Below are 22,285 nucleotides of genomic sequence, written 5' to 3' on the forward strand. Positions count from 1 at the left end.
CGGTCGCCACACTGGGGACAAAACATCCAACACCACGTCATACAGCATTTAAACTGCATGAAGGATTAACCTGGCCGGCTCTGTGCTGCATTGTCAACAAACTACAAGCAAATGACCTCCCCTCTATAGAACTGACCCACCATGCTGCCCTCATACGAGGGAACGTGGTTAGGCGGCTAAGAGAAGTGATCGACCCGCTTTGAACTGGGCTAAAAGCAGAGCTTTCAAAGGGCTTGTATGAAAGAGGGGCCCACTGTGTAGCGTTTAGCGGGGCAGACGTCTTACATAACCAGACATGAAGGCGTCAAGGCCACAGAGAAGCACAGCTGCCTCCTCAGATGCTGACCTTTTACATTCAAACTTGTTTCTAAGGCACTGTGATCAGAATACAGCAGCTTACTCTGGATTTCACTTCCCGTTTGATCAGTCAGGGGCCGGTGCACATTTCATAATCATTGTCCCCCCAGAACAATTTTTGTCTGGGGATGTATTATGACTGTGCGGGAAAGGATTGGGTTGGGTTTGGTTATTTTATTTGTTTTCATAGTAAAAGTGATTTGATGGATTTCATCAAAACATTGTTTCATACTTATGAATTAATTGTAATCATTTACAATGAAAAGCACTATAAAAAGTATTTATTATTATTATTATTATTATTATTATTATTATTATTATTATTATCATTATTATCATTATTATTATCAATTCAAACCCAGTGCTATTTTTCACATCATACCAGTGCCATCCTGGCTCCACAGTGTCTTTCCTACACCGCATTGACAGTGCTATGGCATAGGTTTGGCTCCTACTTTTACTATGACTTCTGTATCAACATTTCTATGCAATAATAAATCTGAATCCTATATGAAGTTGAGTCGATCACCATCCACTGCTTGCTTGGATCTGTGCGGCTAACGCAGCAGGCACACAGCAGGTGAGCAGCCGTCATCTAAACAGTGTAATGAACCCCTCACCCCCCGCCCGCACCCTACCCCCTCAAGTGCATGTGACACACAACCATCCAGTGACGTCTGATCAGCAAGGGTCTAATTAGGATGAGAATCCAAGTGCACAAACTCCAAGGACTGAACCAAGCCTGTAATTATACAGTGATCACCCCACCATCTGCATCTCCACATCTACCCAGAGGAACACATTCTTCTGAGAAAAGATCATTTTCTCCAATTAGACTGGGTCGCGTGAGTACATGTGCTTCCTTTGATTTACAAATCAAAAGACGTGAAAACAGTGAATTAGTGAAGGCTCTTATACAGTAAAATTACTGAATAGTAAAATGAACAGCAGGGATGGAAATGAGACTCCTATTGCATTGCAGTTTCATCCATTCCAGACAAGCTTGATTCGCCAGTGTAGAGTTAACAAGCTCAGGTGTGTCTTACTAACCAATAGTAAAACCAGAACTGGATCAAACTGCTATGCAATTTCCATTCCTGAACAATATTAACACTGCCACAGAAATGATTTTCCAGACCCCCTGTCAGCTGGTTAAGATGCTCCCTTTTTGTTTCATTGTTTGGTTGTTTGTATGACATCATGAGAGAGATCAGAGGGACAGCCTCCAGTGGATTTTCACTGCTAAAGTCTCAAAACAAACACACTCCCAGCATTACAAAGCCTTTTGTTGTCAGAATCGAGACCCGACAGATTACATCAACCATAAATCATAAAGTATTTACAGCTTGGGCTGGAAAAACAAGTTGCTTCATAACTGGTCCCCTATTGTTTATACACTTTGTATCCCTATAAAAACAAAAATCGCACAGATCATAAGGATGATCCTCATAATCTCAAATTTCCACACATCCATAGGTTATGGGTTGTAGTTGGAATACCAAATGAGTAAACAAAGTGACTTGTGGGGAAAGGACACACACAGACAGACATACAACCAATAGACAACTAGACATACATTCTATAAAGATGCAAAGACAGAGAGACCAATTGGCAGGTGGACACAAAGTCACTGAGATGCACAGACAGATTGACGAGACATTTAATGATACTTCAGGGCAGGGCAGGGCAGGACACAGACAGAAAGACAGACAGGGAGCACAGAGAAACAGACAGACAACACAAGCCCACTCAGCGGCAGGGAGCAGGACCTTACCGAAGGGCAGCTCGAACCGCGTGTCCAGCAGGAGACGGTGTGGCGTGGGGTTCTTGGTGCCGTAAATCTCATCCTCCTTCATCAACACCTCTGCGTCCAGCACAGCCCACTCCCCCGGGCCCTCCTGAGAAACGAGAGAGAAAGACAGCACAAGAGAGACCATGAGAGAGAGAAAGAAAGAGATCAGACAACAACCCTGAATCCAGCTGGGCCTGCTATTCAAACTTCAACTTTGCATAATACATTTTGCAGTTTTCCCATGGTTATACTATGCATTTACCATTGTTTGCCATGTTTTACCATACCGCTCAATCCTTACCTATGCTTTACCATGCTTTCACTGTGCTTTATTACATTACGATTTGTAACAGGGGAGATCTGTGCTGACTGTCTGGCGCATGCGTGGTTCTGCAGGAAGAGGGCAGCAGACCTGTAAGATCCGCCTGTCAGTCATGGCGATGACACGGAGAGATGTGGAAGAGGATGTGTTGGATTTCCCTCTCTCTGAGTGGGTGAGAGGCGGGCCTTGGGGGATTGCTCAGCCCATAAGTACTGCGTTTGGTTATTCATTCGGGTGGCCGTGATTGGGAATAGCCAGAGAAGCTGGCTGAGAACGCCAGTGTAAACAAAGACCAGGCAGGAACGCCAGCGGTTGAAGAGAGGACGAAACAGGCAAGTATGGCTGAGGAAGACAGCCCGTCTTAAACAAATAAAACAAGAATTAAAATTAATTATTACACACCTGAGAGGATGTGTGTAGAGATACGGGGAACTCTGGCCACCCCAGTGTATAGAAAAAAGCCGAGCGTAGGACGAGGACCCGAGCTGACCAGCATAGCGGCAGTGGGGGCACTGCGTAAGCAGCACTTTTGTTTTGTAGTTTTATGACTGCGTTTTATTTTCAAATAAATCAAAAGATCGAAGGGCCACACCAAGATAACACCATCTTAGACAGCATAAAGGACCAAAGGACCACAGCAAGATAACACAATCTTAGACAGTGTGAGGCAGAACCAGTGTGGGGCTGAGGTCAGTGGCTACTTAACCAAGGTGCGCTCAGCTCAGCTCACTTCTCTCTTCTCTCTTTCATTAAGACTAGTATTGGAGACTTGTCGATCGAGGAGTTCTGGCAGATCAAACCTACAGTATTGCATTATATTATTTTGTTCTGTTATGTTTTGAACTTCAGTTTTGCTTAGTGCAGTTTGCATATGAAAGTGTGATCTGTACTGTTTTGCTTTGAGCGTTCTTTTTGTTTCCAAAATTAAACCTGAAAAAAACAAACTAATATCTGAAGAAAAGAACTGGGCATTTATTTCATCAAGAAACAACTACTCACTACTTTTAAAAAACTACTTCAATCAGGGTCTGTGAAACCAGACATAAGTCTCTTTATTTCTCCCCATAAAGCTAATAAACTCCTGCCCACTGCTGCAGGGACTCAGGAGGTTAGTAAATATCAGATGTCTATTGATTTGTATTCCCCACAGGTGAAATGGAAGTCAGGGGCAGTTAAAGTCTTGGCCGGTTTATACCAGCTTGGACTTGATGTTAGAAAGACAATGAGCACCTGTAATGCAGTATTGATTTGGAAGTCGCACGTGGTGCCCTGATGTAAGCGGACAGGGTGTTAAGCACCTCTCCTGTGCAATCAGCTCTCCCACAAGCACAGCTGCACACTGCCTCTGACACTGGCCCTGCCACTAATTCCTGCCTCTCCCTCAGCCTGACACAAAGATTAGTCTTTGTTGGGAAAAAAAAAAAAATCACACAGCAACACAGCTGCTACAGTTTAGTACTTAGGAGGAATTCAATTCCAAGACACTGAATGATGGACAGCGACCCCTGCTGGAAGGAGGTGGGATTGGCACAGCTGCAGTCTCCCCCCACAGCCACGAGAAGAGCTCAAACTGTGTGGGAAATCTAGTGGTCAGGTGGTAAAACTATGAGAAACCAAGTCACGCTGAAAACACTAACATCAGAATTTAAGATTGTACTTTAAAATGCAATCCTATCCCAAATGATTACCCCGTCCTCCAGCCAGTTTTACTGAGATGCACAAAGATGCAAAATGTATATATATATATAAAAAAAATGTACCTTGCAGAATTGTTCTTGTTAAATGTGTGTTTTGTTTTGTTTACTTTCTTTTGTAAATCCACATTGGCAAATTCAATGTAAGCTTTGAAGTATTACTTCACACCTTTCTCAAGGAAGAATGTGTTTGAATTCAATCAGCGCACTGGTGGTATTTTAAATATCAGACACTAAGCTTCTTTCCACTTTTGGAAACATTTGGGAGTTAATGTTGGTGTAATCTCCACACCTGCAGTTGTGATTCCAGTATTTATAAGTGTGTGTGTACTGTATGTGAGGCCAGATTTAATAGAAAACTTTTAGAGCTTCATGATTGGGGTGATCCACGCCCTCCTGGAGTTGAGAAACACTTCATTGCGTTAATGCAAGACACGCCTGTGTGAGAGCGCCATGTGCCTGGAGGGAAGGCTGGTGCCTCACCTCCTCGGACTGCCGGATGCTCCGCAGAGGGATCCAGACGGTCCCCACCATGGTGTCCCAGATCAGCCCCTTGTTCCACACCTCTACGATCAGGCCCAGGTCCAGACGACTGATCTCGCTGTAGACACAGAGGAGGAGAAACATTGCGTTACTTATCTATCAATGAGTACAGATACAGAGGAAGTATATCTGACTTTAAATACTCAATTATATTTCAGGGTTACAGGACGGAGAACGTCTGTGTAGGAGGCAATATCAGCACTGCATTGAACTTTGCAGTTGAAGGGAACCGTTCCCATACTGACAATAAAGCATGGTAGAATGGTTAATATCATGAATAAATAACCTGTGATATGAAACTGAAAGATCCCCAGCATAATGAGTAATCCTAAAAAATAAAACAGAGTTATTCTAAGATATGAATAATTCGTTACTTACAAACCCAGGTTCTTAAAACATCATGTAGATTTTATTTGAATTTAGAGATATACAAAGTAGAGGGCCGGCTCAAGCATCATAATGCATATCGTATCACAACATTAATAGTGTTTCACTTCCCCTTGTTTAACTGCGATTGCACTTAAATCTTGCATGTTGTATTTGTATACAGTGAGAGTGTAGACAGTACTGACATTTAAAGAGGTTTCTATGTAACTTCATACCAGTAAAACAGAATACATACAACTCCATGCTGTTCCGTTAAACCAGGAGGATCTTGCTGCTTTAATTTCTGCAGGTTGCAACTGCACGCACAGCAGTACCTTGCTGCTTCCCCTTTAAGCTGTCTGTCTGCCAGTTCTCATTGCTGGTTTTTATCTCGATAGGCGTGTAAAGTTGGCAGCTGTGGGACTGTGGCACTCCAGCGTCTGACATTTACCAATGGACCGGTCTTTATGCACCGCCAACCCAATCACCAGGATAAATGGCCTTGTGTAAATTTATTTCCTTTCTTTACAGATGAAAAATGAGCCACTACAGACCTCCGCTTTCCATGACAGCAGCTCAGACTGCAGGAAGCTCCCATGAAATGCTGGGGTTCATAGCGGATGTAATAATAAAGACCCAGAGTTGACATATTTTATGGACTTTTTCTGTAAATTCCTTAAAGTATCATTAGGGCCAGGATTTGAGCAATAAATTATTATGGTCTTCATTACTGATATCTTTTTTTAGAACGATGCTGCTGGTCTTCTGTTCCCATTCATTCACTTCAATGTGTCAACGCTGTTGCAGGGAGGGAGCATGATCTGTATACAATGCAATGCTCACAAGACAAATCCTCTTTCTTAGGTCGGATGCTCCCAGTAAAGTTAAAAACCTGGGCAACACTCAATACACCAGCATAGAGATATGACTTTCACTGTGGCACTGAGTAACCATCCCGTCCCCCCGATCATCATTTCTCTGGTGTTCCATTATTTCCAATAACATCTTAACTGTAAATTGTACCAATTGCTATGTGAAGTGGACAAAAACCTAATTATAAATCCATCATCATAAAAAACAAAAAAGGTATGAAAGTGGGTCAAACTCAGCTACTGTACGTGCTCTGTAATTCAGCACCCTGCCAAGCATCCCAATCAATATTATTAGATTGACTGGCTTCATTCGTCTATAATACCCATCCTCTGGGCAGCGACAGCGTCTGTGTTTTACTAGCTTGTTCTCTGCCCCAAATGAGACATTGCAATAAAACCAGTGGCAGCGTGCAAGAGAAGGAGGCATTAAGATCCCAGTCTAACGGAGATCACCGGAGGTTTTTATTACCTGCGCCATCTATATATCTATTTATCTTCTTTAACAACAAGAGCGTGAGGCCTGATCCTGCCTGAAATGTACAAGCTCAGGGCATCGAACACTCCTCCTGCTTAATGAATCAGTCCTTCAACCATTTTTAATTGTAATTCCCAATTAAAAAGCAATTAAAATGATCCTTAAGCATTTAGCTGCTGCGCTAGTAAACGAGCATCCTCAAGCAGAATGCTCTCTCGTGCATTAGCTAAATCTCTCAATTAAAACTGGCCGTCTGTTCTGTACTGTTGCTTAACACAGAGACAGCTTTGTCCAAATAGAAAGACTGATGTATTTGCATTTATATTGTTATCAAGTGCGTCACAACTAGTTTATTTTTGTACTATAAAAAGAAAAGAGTAAACAAGGACAGTAAGATTAAAGAATAATCCTAACAAGGTGACATCAAATCAAACCCCTCCGTGTACAGAATGGGTTTTAAAGTAACTGCAGCTAAAAAAAAGGATTCCTAAATCTTACCTTTTTTGCACTTACATTATCGACATAGGGCTCAGAAATGCAGTTTGGTAAGAAACACGTGTACTGTGCTTAACAATGGAAGTTCCGACTTTCTCTGACTTTTTCACAGGAAATATGTTATACTTGCACTTCCTGCTGATAGCAAGTCCGTCAACAGAGGAAGCAGTCGATTGGTTATTGACTGGAAACAAAACACTGAAGGGGTGGGGCCCATCACACCCTCCAGGTAGACTGACCAAGCAAGTGAAATGTTTAACCAAGTGTAGTATCAGATACCACATTTTAAAATGTTTACAATAGCATGTGTTTCTTTCAAAACTGCACGAGACCAACATAGTGAACGGAAGTGCGCTACATGTCTGATTTCTGGGATCATTTTGTTAGCAATAATCCTTAAGGGCTAATTGAATAGAAACTTGAGGGTCTGGTGTTTCTGCAGATCTTGTGTGTTCAGGTGTTGGTCCTCCAATCTGTGGAAGTTTAATTATTAACGCCATTGTTACTGTGTTTTGAATAGGATTTCTTGTAGATTTCTTGTAGATTAGGGACACAGGAAGACAGATTATTCAAGCTCCCCTGCCTTATAATATGTCCACTGTCCACAACACTGCTCAAGAAACTTCACACTTTGCATTACACACACTATCACTTAGTGTCTAGGCTACACTACACTATACATTATAAAATAATGGGTTGCCTATTACACATTAACTCAAGTGATGTCACGGTCAGAAACAAAGGCCTGCAGAACACCGGGTTACTTTTGCAGAGCTTGCAGATATAATTGCATCCTGTAAAACAATTGCATTTCAGCAGCGCAGGCGCTACAACTGCATCCTGTCATTATCTGACATCTTTATTCCCTCTGTGCTTTGAACGGCAATCTGTCAGAAGGAGAGACAGGGAAAAGTAGAAGGTTTCTGACGAGAGCAGCTGTTTCAGGCGGTTTTCACATATTGCTGGTGGCATCTCCACAAAACTGTCTGGAAATGAATATGAAATACTGACAAATCAAGGACTATCCATAGTACAGTAAAGAAAAACGAATCGCAATAATCAACTACCACCCCAACGATCAAACCCCTGGATCCTGATCACAGGAGTAACATACTGGAAATCAGAAAGATGTCTGTGACAGCTTCGTTTTGAGAATGACAGGATGTCACACTATGGGTTTATTCAAGTCTACATATGGTGTATATATAATCAATGTGGCAACTATTCTAATTTTTTAATAAAACACAAAATGAGTGAAAATCTCTTGGTCGTTAACATCATGTTTTACAGTACTTAATTACAGGTAGCTCTGAATCTCTGGACCGATTAAAATACACTTTCAAATACTGTAACTTCTTACCAACTTTCCCAAATGGCGGGACTCATTCACACACAGTTACAATATGCTTGTCCCCTTTTGGGTCAACTTCTGGTCAAACATGACCTGTCAACTCCACTAGAAAGACTGAGATTCAACCCAATGAGGCAGATATCCAGCCTTTCACAAGTATTGTACCCCAGGGGCTTAGCGTGTGTGTGTGTGTGTGTGTGTGTGTATTGTGTGTGTGTTTTCAACTGCTTCCCTCAAGGGAGACATCTTACTGGCTCATCTGAACAGGGGAGCTGAGCAGCTCAGTGAGAAACACAAACCATTGTGTGCAAAAATGAGGCACAATAATCTCTTTAAAGCATATGTAAAAAAAAAATTAAAAAAAAGTAAATGTTAATTAACAATCTGTGGTATATTGTAAGTTTAAAGACATACATGTCAAACTATTTCAATTCCAGGCAATCCCTAGAAAAGATTCCCATAGTAAAAGCATGGCAAAGTGTAAAAGCACAGCGAAAGCATGGTAAATCATAGGCAAGTATTGTAACGTACAGAGAGGTACAGTATAGTAAAGTAAATGCATTGTATAACCATGGGAAAAACATGCTAAAACTGCAACTATTCCATGCAAAAACACTGAGATAAAAGAAGGGATTCGTGTCAATGGCTGGTTGGATTTGCTCCAACATAGATATGCTTTTTATTGTTTCATTGAGCAGATCCACACAACCAGCACTATACAGAGATGACAAAGATATCCGTTAGCATGGTGTATTATACATCAATTGGCAAGCTAGGAACCATTCTCTACTTTTTACTGGGTCTCAGCTTGTACCACAGCATCTCACAGCCTACAAGTCCCTCAGCTCTGTCTCTCAGACTGCACTGCCTCCCAATCTCCAGCTCCAACCACAAGAACACACTGCCTACCAGTCCCTCAGCTACAACCACTAGGCCACACTGGCCTCCAGGTCTTGTGAATGAGGGGGGTGATGGAGAGTGGCTGTCAGAAGTAATAGCTGGATTAAGAGGGGGTCACAGCCTGTGGGGTGAGGGATTGAAGAGACTCAGCAGTAATGGCTGGATTAAGAGGGGGTCACAGCCTGTGGGGTGAGGGACTGAAGAGACTCAGCAGTAATGGCTGGATTAAGAGGGGACCACAGCCTGTGAGGTGATGGACTGCAGAGACTCAGCAGTAATTGCTGGATTAAGAGGGGATCACAGCCTGTGGGGTGAGGGACTGCAGAGACTCAGCAGTAATGGCTGGATTAAGAGGGGATCACAGCCTGTGGGGTGAGGGACTGCAGAGACTCAGCAGTAATGGCTGGATTAAGAGGGAATCACAGCCTGTGGGGTGAGGGACTGCAGAGACTCAGCAGTAATTGCTGGATTAAGAGGGGATCACAGCCTGTGGGGTGAGGGACTGCAGAGACTCAGCAGTAATGGCTGGATTAAGAGGGGATCACAGCCTGTGGGGTGAGGGATTGAAGAGACTCAGCAGTAATGGCTGGATTAAGAGGGGATCACAGCCTGTGGGGTGAGGGACTGAAGAGACTCAGCAGTAATTGCTGGATTAAGAGGGGACCACAGCCTGTGAGGTGATGGACTGCAGAGACTCAGCAGTAATTGCTGGATTAAGAGGGGATCACAGCCTGTGGGGTGAGGGACTGCAGAGACTCAGCAGTAATGGCTGGATTAAGAGGGGACCACAGCCTGTGGGGTGAGGGACTGAAGAGACTCAGCAGTAATGGCTGGATTAAGAGGGGATCACAGCCTGTGAGGTGATGGACTGCAGAGACTCAGCAGTAATTGCTGGATTAAGAGGGGATCACAGCCTGTGGGGTGAGGGACTGCAGAGACTCAGCAGTAATGGCTGGATTAAGAGGGGACCACAGCCTGTGAGGTGATGGACTGCAGAGACTCAGCAGTAATGGCTGGATTAAGAGGGGATCACAGCCTGTGGGGTGAGGGACTGCAGAGACTCAGCAGTAATGGCTGGATTAAGAGGGAATCACAGCCTGTGGGGTGAGGGACTGCAGAGTCTCAGCAGTAATTGCTGGATTAAGAGGGGATCACAGCCTGTGGGGTGAAAGATTGAAGAGACTCAGCAGTAATGGCTGGATTAAGAGGGGATCACAGCCTGTGGGGTGAGGGACTGAAGAGACTCAGCAGTAATGGCTGGATTAAGAGGGGATCACAGCCTGTGGGGTGAGGGATTGAAGAGACTCAGCAGCTGCTCCGTGCAGCAGGAACCATGGCTGTGTGTGTGAGGGTGGGGTGCGTTTGCGAGTAATTTGGGGGCTAAAGGAGAACCAGAGTCGTTGTCCCCGGGAGGAGCTTGATTGCAATCTCTATTGTGGACAGTTCCTTGGATTACTTTTAAAAACACAACAGACAAACTTGACACTTGAACACACAGAATCTCCCCGGGGACGGCATTGCTTTTTACGCTGCTTCTGCCAAGCAGTAAATCCCTGCTGCCAAGCGCAGTAGTGTGTATTAAATTATTAAAAGAAACAAAAAAAATAATGGTCCACGTGTGCTATAAATAGTACATTCGAAGTACATTCATCATTCTTAACACAACTGTGCTGAAAGAGCTGAAGGCCTCTATATATATTCCTGCTACGGCATTCAAATTAATTAATTAATTCACTTTCTGCTTTCAGGACTTCCTCAATTTCAACATATAGAGTAACCTACATTAGCAGCAGCAAGCTGCTCACTGCCCCCTGTTCTACAAAAACAAATGAAGCTATGCTGGGAATGTTACTGCAATACAGCAAGCAGTGTGAGCTGCCAGAGTAACGACATGAAACAAATGAAGCTATGCTGGGAATGTTACTGCAATACAGCAAGCAGTGTGAGCTGCCAGAGTAACGACATGAAACAAATGAAGCTATGCTGGGAATGTTACTGCAATACAGCAAGCAGTGTGAGCTGCCAGAGTAACGACATGAAACAAATGAAGCTATGCTGGGAATGTTACTGCAATACAGCAAGCAGTGCGAGCTGCCAGAGTAACAACATGAAACAAATGAAGCTATGCTGGGAATGTTACTGCAATACAGCAAGCAGTGCGAGCTGCCAGAGTAACGACATGAAACAAATGAAGCTATGCTGGGAATGTTACTGCAATACAGCAAGCAGTGCGAGCTGCCAGAGTAACGACATGAAACAAATGAAGCTATGCTGGGAATGTTACTGCAATACAGCAAGCAGTGCGAGCTGCCAGAGTAACGACATGAAACAAATGAAGCTATGCTGGGAATGTTACTGCAATACAGCAAGCAGTGCGAGCTGCCAGAGTAACGACATGAAACAAATGAAGCTATGCTGGGAATGTTACTGCAATACAGCAAGCAGTGCGAGCTGCCAGAGTAACGACATGAAACAAATGAAGCTATGCTGGGAATGTTACTGCAATACAGCAAGCAGTGCGAGCTGCCAGAGTAACGACATGAAACAAATGAAGCTATGCTGGGAATGTTACTGCAATACAGCAAGCAGTGCGAGCTGCCAGAGTAACGACATGAAACAAATGAAGCTATGCTGGGAATGTTACTGCAATACAGCAAGCAGTGCGAGCTGCCAGAGTAACGACATGAAACAAATGAAGCTATGCTGGGAATGTTACTGCAATACAGCAAGCAGTGCGAGCTGCCAGAGTAACGACATGAAACAAATGAAGCTATGCTGGGAATGTTACTGCAATACAGCAAGCAGTGTGAGCTGCCAGAGTAACGACATGAAACAAATGAAGCTATGCTGGGAATGTTACTGCAATACAGCAAGCAGTGTGAGCTGCCAGAGTAACGACATGAAACAAATGAAGCTATGCTGGGAATGTTAATGCAATACAGCAAGCAGTGTGAGCTGCCAGAGTAATGACATGAAACAAATGGATTGATGGCGCTTTGTTAGTTTATTATGCCTATGATCTTCTTGGGGTGTCTTAAAATTGGTTAAGTAAGACTGCGAATCAAGTGTGTATTGGAGTACTTTGTCATGGTGTCGATTGTTAGTTTAGAGCTTAATTTTCCTCAAAAAAACAGGTACTTCATACAGACAATACAGAGTGCAAACAGTCATGGCAGGATTTTTTTTAAAAAGCACCACATTTACCCAAACCAAAGGTTTCTCAGTTATTCAGAAAATAAAATCCTACAGCAAAAAGGGAATACCTAATCTCCTAACTTTTCATTACTGTGAATTTCAGACATGGGTCTGCAGCAAAGATGGTTTCAAGAAAAATCAACCCCATTTACCTTCTTCACATTTGAATTAGCAGTGAAATGTTTAATCACAGTGTGATCAGCGATTCTCTGGATATATGGAAATATGTAAGGGCGGCATGCATGCATGCTGCTGGATGGGCAGACAGACAATCCCCTTGGACTGAAGGGCAGAAACAGATGTTTTCTTCACACCATCCTTGTGAATAATTCATCCAGGGTAGTGCAACTCGCCCCTCATCCTCTAAACTCAGAACCAAAGCCCCTGGGATTGTGCAGCTGTGCCTGGTGATTCACTCTTCCCAGTACTCTGAAAAAGGGACCTCAGGACTTCACAGTTTAGTAAAGGACTTCAGTTTAGTAAAGTAGAAGATGCATTTGCTAAAATCAAAGCCACCACTACCTGTTGCAGAGGATTGCTCCCTGTGTACCTGATCTACATGGAGGTTGTATATTCTCAGAGCTCTGCTGAGGCTACAGGGCTGCTTTAAACTGCTGAGTGTATAAAAGTGGCCAGGATGTGATGACTGAAACACGAAAAGATTCAGTCTAAACAAGAACAAACTAGTTCATATAACTCATGTTCTGTACCAATACTAAGAAGCTCTTTAAGCATTCTACATTCTGTACATACTGTACACACACATGTATAAAGTATTCGCTTGGTACAAAGAGTTGTTATAATATCACCATTCACTTGAAACTGTAGAGTGGTGCAGGATGAATGAATAATGAACAATGTCACAGAGACAGGCTGTGGGCACAGGTCTAATGTTTTTAAATGGATGGGTTAGAACCATTTCCGAAACACTACGGAGAGTGAAAGAGGAAGGCAGAGCTCCATCTATCTCCCAGCAGTCAGGCATCAGGCCATCTGGGCTGCTGATTAAAACATCAGCTGCTGCCAAGAGCCCTCCCTCTCAGTTTGAACCGCTGTCAGCCTCAGCGTTTCCTCCCAGACTCTGGGCCTGCTGTGAGTGGGCAGAGCTCTGTTCTCTTTATCACACAGACAGAGCACCCGTCACTCAGCGGCACCAACACATTCCTCACCGGTCACAACAGACTGGCTTCCTCTGCAAGCTTGACTGCTCAGGGCTTTAAAATGAAGCATTTTATTATAGACTGGGTTTAACACTTCACTGCCCACAGGCAAACAGGTACAAACACAAGTTTAAATGTAGGCATGGAGAGGGTCAACATTGAGGATCTCCATCTGTGTGGTCAAGCCGTTTTCAAACCATAGGATAGAATAGGGTCCATAACAGAAACACTGTCAGAAACAATATAATCTTATATACCCGACTATCATTTCAATTGGTACTGGAATAAAACTTGAACACAACTGGCAAAACCTGTAAAACAGATAAAAACAACTAAATAGGTTAGTATAAGTTACAGTATATAGACCACCTACTTAAATGTCCAGTGTGCAGGTGCACAGTAATGCAAGACTTATCCAGGTACTGGTCTGCAATTAAGTAATGCAAATAAGCAAAGCCTGTCCTCTTTTCAGAAGTGACAAGTTCAGAAAACTGATCATAAATAGCACTGAGACGATTAAAAAAAGTTATTTAAAAATAGAACAAAAATTGAAATCCAAGAATTCTTGCGGTACACAGATCAATTTGCTTAGAGCACGGGTGTCAAACTCCAGTCCTCGAGGGCCACAGGGTCTTCTGGTTTTCATTCCAACTTAAGCTCTCAGTTAACATAATTGATCTAATTATTTGTTGATTTTGACATATTTAATACTTTTACAGGTCTTTTACAGTTGGCTTTAAAAATGCACTTGATTCAAGGTACACTACCTATGAAACATTTTGAGGCATGAAGAGAAGTGTTAAATGTGTCCAGTTAATCAAATAATTAGACCAATTAAGTAATTGAGAGCTCGGGTGGAACGAAAGCCAGAAGACACTGCGGCCCTCCAGGAGCTGAGTTTGACGCCCCTGGCTTAGAGGAAACGCTGCCTTTTGTGGTGCTCTGTAATCCCCGCCTCCCTGGTAAATAAAAACTGAGCGCAGTGCTGTCAGGTGCAGCTCTTTCTACTTATCTCTAAAGAGGCTGCATTAAAGATGCATGTGCACCTGCACCTTCCTAACCTGAGTCCCAGCCACCTGCATTGACAACAGCTACAGAGACTAATGATGAATGTCAGCAATACTAACCAGTATTACAGTGGCATACATTCTCCCGGCATGGACAGGAATACAAAACCAGAGCTACCAGTACCATGAAAAAGTACATCAAAATGACCTACTATTATAAAAGCTTCCCACAGTAAAAACATAGGACAGTGTAAGAAAGCATACGGAAAACACAGTAAAGCATAGGTAAGCATTGTAAAGCCGAGACAGTTATGGAGAAGCACACTAAAAACCATGATGAACTAATGTATGGTACAATCTTCATAGTATAACGTAGGATATGGTTTTATTTTTGACAAACAGACAGACATCGCTGGCCTGCATAGAAACTGCTTTTGCTTTTAAACTGATTACATTTGAGGTAATCCCTTTAACCTTGTTTTTAATGCTGCAAATTACTGTTCATACAGATTGCTGTGTCTAATTAATTTTGTCTTCACTTTGACTTGGTAGAAACATATAACAATTAAACCAGTAACCCCTCCCCTCCTAAGAAATCCACAGGTGATACAGTAAGAAGTGTTTCTAACCAGTATCTCTAGACCGATCCTGCTAAAACTGACATTTCTGGTTTGGTAAACAATGCCAGATGGATCTACATTACACATTCCTGAATACTAGCACACAGCTTATTGCATTTGGAACTGGGCCACTAAAAGCCATGCAAAACTCGTAAGTCTGTGACTCGCCAAACAAAATGAGAGAATATAGGTACAATTAGAACATCCCTTTAATGTATAGGCTATGTGAGAGCTGTGTGCAACTATTCAGCAACAATCATGGGACTGCCCAAGGGGCATGATGGTGGGTGCCCGTGGGTGATCTTGACATTATCACTACTTACCTTTGACAACTCCTTTTAGGGTTTAAAAAAAAAAAAAAAAAAAATCACCTCTTCCTCCTCATCCTTCTTTTCTTCTAGACTAATATATATATATATATTAGTGGACGATCAGCACAAATGTATTCAAAAAGCAGCTATTGGCTAAATTAAAAACCTCAAAACTTTCATCGACCAATCAGAAAGCTCCATTAAAAGGGCGCTACCACACTGTTGACAGTGGCCGTGGAACATTCAGATAGAATGTCTAGCTTTAACAAAAAAAAAAAAAAGAATGAAGGAAAGAAAGAAACAAATATTAAAACAGTAAATAAATCTTAAAATTAGATATTTAAAATAATGACATTAAAGTTAAAGGCTCTGTTTTTCAGTTTTGAATTGCAATAAACCCTGATTTAGTTGCTCTTGTCTGTACAGCAGATAATGCCTTCACACTGCGGTCAAATTCCAGACGATGATGACCTCTAAATCAGGGTTCTGTTGCTTAATTAAACTAAATAAGACTGACAACCCTCTATGGTAAATAAATATATATATATGGAACGTGAATCTGGATATACAGCCACAAACAAAAGTATTTGGGAAGTTTAAAAAATAAGAAAAACCACAAAGAAAGAGATTAATATAGTTTGTAATTGCTCTATTGAAATATATACATTAGTGCCGATTCAGCTTTATAATAAAACAACAAATTACTACGTAACATGCATAAAATGAAAAATAACACAAAGTATTTGGGCAATCAACATATTACATATGAAACCCATTTATTGCTAATTATTGACAATTATCATGATTGAAAACCAACACCTGATGATAATTAGAATAAACACATAATCATCAAGTGCTGAAAAAATAAATTGGAAATTTGAAATTCAAAAAAGCAACAAAAACGGTTAAAACTCAAAATGGCAGTGATACAACTAAACAAAAAAGGAGAAACTACCAGATAAATTGCAGAAAGACTCGGTTTACTGAAAAGCACAGTGTGGGCTACTATTGACAAACACAGGAGAGCAGGAACTACTGCAACTAGCTTCATGTGTGAAAGACCAAGAATGATTCCTGCAAAATCTGGAAGAAGAATCGTTCGAGCAGCCCGGCAAAATCCTCAGATTACTGCAAAAAAGATCTGACACAAGAATGCGAGAAGATGGTCAAGAAATTCACGACCGAACAATTCAAAGATACCTTAACAAGATGAATGTCCATGGATGAAAACCAAGATGCAAACCTTTGTTAAAAACAATACACAAAAAAAAGCGATTGGAGTTTTCAATTGAATACTTGAAGAAGCCTGATGATTTCTTCAACCAAATTTTATAAATCAGACGAATCCAAAATAGAACTTGTTTTCACCAAGAAACCAACAATATGTTTGGAGGAAAAGAGGAAAATAATAAAGAAAAGTTCATCATGGTGGAGGTTGTGTGATGGTAAGGGCTTGTTTTTCTTCCTCAGGCACTGGCACTGTATTGTAGAAGGATCAATGAATGCTGCAAAACTTCAAAGAAATGTTGCACTCTCATTTGTTTGCTAGAAGGCTTATTGGATGGAAGTTTCTATTCCAGCAGGATAATGATCCTAAGCATTCTGCAAAGTCTACAAAGGAATTTCTGAAAAAAAATAAGATTACAGTTATGGATCTCATCTCAGTCCCCAGACCTGAATCCCATCGAGATGTTGTGGATTGACCTGCAGGCTGCCATTGCAAACCAGGAAACCAAAGTCGATTGCACAACTCAAAGCTGTATGTGTTGAAGAATGGGCAAAAATATCAATGGAAAGATGCCAGGATCTGGTTTCAAAATACAAAAGAAGACTGCAAGCTGTAAAGGAAGCAAAGAGTGGCACACATCCCTAACAGAAACTCAGCATGGTACCCTGGAGAGCTCCTGCCAGCTTATTCAATACAACAAGAATCACAGAGATATGCAAATACAGCTCTTAAACAGACACCGAAACACAGCACCTGAGTCGAGTCTGAGTCTGCATAACAGCATTTAGAGACGAGAGTGCATTAGGGGTTCAGAAGGGAAGATTAATACACAGCACATTACTTCTTCCGATCCCGTTAATTAATTCCAACCCGGATTGCTTTAAGGCCTCCAAAACAAAAAGGCTATTACCAGGCACAGTGTGCTCGGATTACATATCCGTAGATGTGTGAGTGGGCCCTATGATGAATTGGGAATATAAATTCATGCTGCAAATCCAGCACTTCAGAAAAATGCAGTGGAGCACATTCCAAAAGCTTCATTGAAGAGTCTAACTCCACTAATTACAGTGTAATAACATGTGTTGTTACACAGTAAATACATTGGGAATACACAACCTAACATACAGTGTATTTAAAAACAATGTTAGCAACTAAACATTTTTCATTTTTCAATAAACTTTCTTTAAATAACTCATGAGGTAAAGCTTTGTAAATAGGGCCTGATATTTAATATGTATTAATACCGAGGCAGAGAGCATGTGTATTGAGATGCTGTGTCAGGTGTACAGTAGACAGCCCATCAAACGAATGGCTAGGGTGTGTTCGAGTGAAAGGAAGGCAGGGCTTTAAACAGCCTCGTGGAACGTGCATACACCGGTTTATTCTCCATGAATGTGCAGGGGCCCTGGATGGATGCTTGTCAGGCAAGAGTTGAATGTGCTTGCATCTTCTCTGGCTTTTTTTGAGCTGTATAAATGTTTTACAGAAGGAAGTATACTTTATTGGGGACTATTTTATGTAAAGGAGCAGTCTTGTAGAATGTACAGTATTAAGCTTAGAGCCGTTTGCTGCTGTTTAGAATGAGGTCACTATGAGAAGTGATGTGATATGGGCTTCAACAGTGCCCCTATGCCATTTTTTATTTAAAAAAATAAAATAAAATAAAATAAAAAATGTAGTTCCCCTTGGCTTGTTCTGTGCCAGTACTAAGATCCAGCACTGTACTGTATGTCAGCTGGAACTAAATAAGACACACCATGTGGGCACATATCCCAGGCCAAAATCTCCAAGCGTCCGGTCTTTACCACCTAGAAAGCCAACCGTGCCATGACCCCAATATGGCAACTGTCTTGGATCACAGGTGAAAGCGAAGGGTGCCATTATATTTTAGCCAAGGATTTTTGATAACACTGAAACGTATGAAGCTGCTGAAATGGTTAATGGGATATTAGCAGCTGTAGTGGTGGCAGCGGCAGTGGCAGTGGATTTGCAATTCCTACACGTGCCCTACAGAATGCAATGCATCCCTGACGGGTGTGGGAGTTCCCTGATGATCTGGGGGCGACTGGTGCAGACAGCTCTTTGTTCCAGACTGTATGAACCCAGCTATTATAGAAAGGACAGACACGCCCTGTGTGCAGGCTGCACTGGGTGACAACTCTCTCATGTGTCAGTGTTCCAGTCTCAGGGGGAAATGCTCTCTATAAATTACATGGTAATTCCCTGACTGACACACAGGGGATTTCCTCGAGTGGGTGCAGTGGAGCTTTCCATCATCACTCTCAGTTCAATTGTTTCTAATTACATTACAGCATCCTAACAGTGCACACTGCTTTTAACATGACATGTGATGTGACAGCTATAATATAGATTAGATATTTTGTTAAGTCGGATCTTAAAGAATCCCACTGATTCAGCATCGAACCCATCCACGCCTTTGCAAAACTCCTAACCTAAGCCTGTTTCCACTTCATTTCCACCTGTGTCCTCTGGTGCAGTACAGAATGGTTTCAGGGACACCAAGACATTTAGAAAGCAAGCATTTGGAGAAGATTAATGATATTACTCTAAACCAAGGGTAATTATTTTCAATGTGGCCATCTGTCCAGCAGCCTGGAAGAATGGCAGCTATCTGGGGCCCTGACCCCCTCTTCCAATTCACATCGCATTATTAGGAAATAAAAAGAACTGGCTCACAGCACAGTTTCATGTATTAAGATTCATTTAGACCTGTCAGTAACGCTCACACTCACTGAGAGGGAAGGCCTTCACAGACACACAGGTCTACTGTACTGAAGGTGTGTGGGCGCACCTGCGTTTCGGGGTGTGTGTGTGTTTTCTGTAGACGTAAGGGCTCATTTACAAACTAAAAATAAAAAAATGTTGGTTAACTGTAACCAGACACACTTTTTTAAAATTGGGTAGAAATATTCTGCTGCTCAACAAAGTTCAATCTTAAATTTTGCAGGTATGAAGATAATATTTTCACTTTTGTGTTTCTGAATAAAATACTGTAGTGGGAGAACCTGTCTGTTTGGAGAGAGGGATAAATGAAGCGTACAAAAATGATGCACTGCATCATGTCCTCACTAATATAGTGAGCTTGATGCAAGTGGAGGTGAGGACACTTTGAGAATAAGTGTGTTTGTGCGTTTCTTTAAAAACAATACAATCCCTTTGAATTTTCTCACAGCTCTGCTGAAATGAAAGTCTCCATCTCTTTTCTTATTGACAAGAATGACGCCCTCCCCCCTCCCTCCCTCACCCTGACTCTGGGCTGATATAAAGGTAAGCCTCCAATGTCATAGTCAAACACATTTGAAGCCTCAAGGCTTGAAATCCACAATGCAATCACACTCCAGAGCAACCAATCACAATACGAAATCCACAAGCAGGCTGAGGATTAGTTTAAAATAAAGAAAACAACAAACACCTTGGAGCATTTCCTTCCCAGACTTGCACAGCAAGCAGAGAGGACAGCAGGAGACTGGCCTCTGACACACACTGGGGGACCTGGTCACATCAAATCTGACCATTCTTAAGTTCTACTATAGGATTTTTTTTTGTATTCTAGAACTTTCTTAGTAAGATTCTCTGTGACAGTTTGGCCTCATTCAATGTATGATGGTTGTCAGTTTATGAAGCAGTGTTTAGTTTCCAGAAATAGGGAACTTTTTTTTGTTTTAGTTTTTTTGCCAATTTTCAGAATATTGGCCACATTTGAAAAGAACCAAAATGTTTGTTTGAGTAAAATAAAACTGCTATTCTTACAAAACAAGTAACAACTAATTGTTAACAGTAATGTAAAGACACAAAAATAAGGATATGTTGTTTGTTACCGGTTATGTAATAATAATAATGCAAATTGCATTTTGGAGTAAATACTTTGAAAAATCCGGCCCTATACAGTATAGAACGTGCATGAGTGAGATGCCTTGGGTTATATTCATTCTATAATGTGAAAGGGGAGAACACATATTCATAACTGCATATCAGTTACTCAGGTCCTAATGTTGGTATCATGATGCAGAGAGACTTATTCACAAAAAACATCTTTGTAAAATGTAAAATATGCTGATGTTAGAAAGAAACAAGCTTGAAACAAGTGAGGTTTTAGAAAAGCACTTAACTTGGCACTGGGGCAAATGCTTAGTGAATCCGACCCAGCACCTTGATTACGATTCAATATAGTGGGGCTGATTTTCAAAGAGTAAAACGTTCCTTAAACCATCTTAAATGAAATACCTGCAGTGTTTATTTATAATCTTACTCTGCTGTATTGAGTAAGGTAGAGTCCACTTCATTGCCACCTATCGCCCTTGCAGCGTAAGCTCTACTGTCCCCAATGAGCTGAGCCCCCCCACCACCAGTGAGCCAGAGCCCCCCCATACTCACAACATGAAGTCCTGTCACCAGCGAGCCGAGCCCCCCCCAGCGAGCTGAGCCGCCGAACCCCCCCGCAAGCAGAGCCCCCCCATACTCAGAACATGAAGTCCTGTCCCCAGCGAGCCGAGCCCCCCACAGCGAGCCAAGCTCCCCAGCGAGCCGAGCCCCCCCCATACTCACAACATGAAGACATGTCCCCAGCGAGCCGAGCCACCGAGCACCCCCCAGCGAGCCGAGCCCCATACTCACAACATGAAGTTCTGTCCCCAGCGAGCCGAGCACCCAGCGAGCCGAGCCGCCGAGCCCCCCCCCATACTCACAACATGAAGTCCTGTTCCCAGCATGGCTGGTCCCCGCGCACTGTGATCGTCGTGCTTTTCACGTTCTGTACCTTCAGAGTCACGTAGGCGTTAAACTTTTCTGAAAAATAAAAATGGAACACGCTGAATAGATTTGTTCACATGTCACATATTTTGCTGAATATTATATTTGTCTGTATTCAGTATTACACGTACACTTTTACATTGAAAGAATAGTATGTTATCGTCCATGCTGTAAATACAAAATGAGACCCATCGGTATCATAAAAAGAAATGTATCCCCGTGTCCTACACAGCATATCCACATACATGCACATCACCATGAATGCACAGGAGTGCATTTGTTACTCAGTAACTAGTAACCCCTAGATTCTGATCCTCTCGATCATTTCTGCTAAATAATGTCCTAACCAAGTTTAATCAGATATTAAAAAGCGCTTCTCCAGCTATATGCAAAAATGGACCCATGGACAGACAGAGTACTACTGTACAGTATATCCCCAGACTCTGATACTCTCAATGAATGGTGCTTCAGAATGTTCTTAGCAAGTTTCATCACAGTTAGTGAACGGTTCTCCAGGTAAATGTAAAACCCCTATGTGTGGGATAATCATGTTCTATTCTTCCTAAAGTGTACTTAACACAGTAAATACCATGTGCATTAAACTAAGCGTAAACTAGAGTATTTAAAATAATTGAAGAGGCTTTTTCAGATAACTTGAGCTTCCAGTAATCGAAAGAACATATAAGAAGATTGTTTAAGCCCTACCTTATTCTATGATGTGTACAATCATTGTGTTTTGTTGTGGCAGTGTTGTTTGATGCCCTGTCGTTACAGATTCTGACCCCTGTCGGTGAGATGAGGTTGAAAGCCCTTGAATCAGACATGCA

General features: G+C 42.0%; 1 protein-coding gene across 3 annotated transcripts in view; it reads right to left on the minus strand.

The window, feature by feature from the left end:
* LOC117974004 (protein unc-13 homolog B-like) overlaps positions 1-22,285 on the minus strand; it is a 209,773-nt gene that overhangs the window by 119,223 nt on the left and 68,265 nt on the right. For all 3 annotated transcript variants that reach the window (XM_058986353.1, XM_058986356.1, XM_058986360.1), the window contains exons 3-5: positions 21,395-21,494; positions 4,649-4,766; positions 2,132-2,255 (exon numbers count right to left, since the gene is read on the minus strand). In XM_058986353.1, the coding sequence (XP_058842336.1) occupies positions 2,132-2,255; positions 4,649-4,766; positions 21,395-21,494 (342 nt within the window). The remainder of the gene's footprint in view (positions 1-2,131; positions 2,256-4,648; positions 4,767-21,394; positions 21,495-22,285) is intronic.

The sequence above is a fragment of the Acipenser ruthenus genome, chromosome 2 (genome assembly GCF_902713425.1).
Source record: "Acipenser ruthenus chromosome 2, fAciRut3.2 maternal haplotype, whole genome shotgun sequence".
In the NCBI taxonomy this organism is placed as follows: Eukaryota; Metazoa; Chordata; class Actinopteri; order Acipenseriformes; family Acipenseridae; genus Acipenser; species Acipenser ruthenus.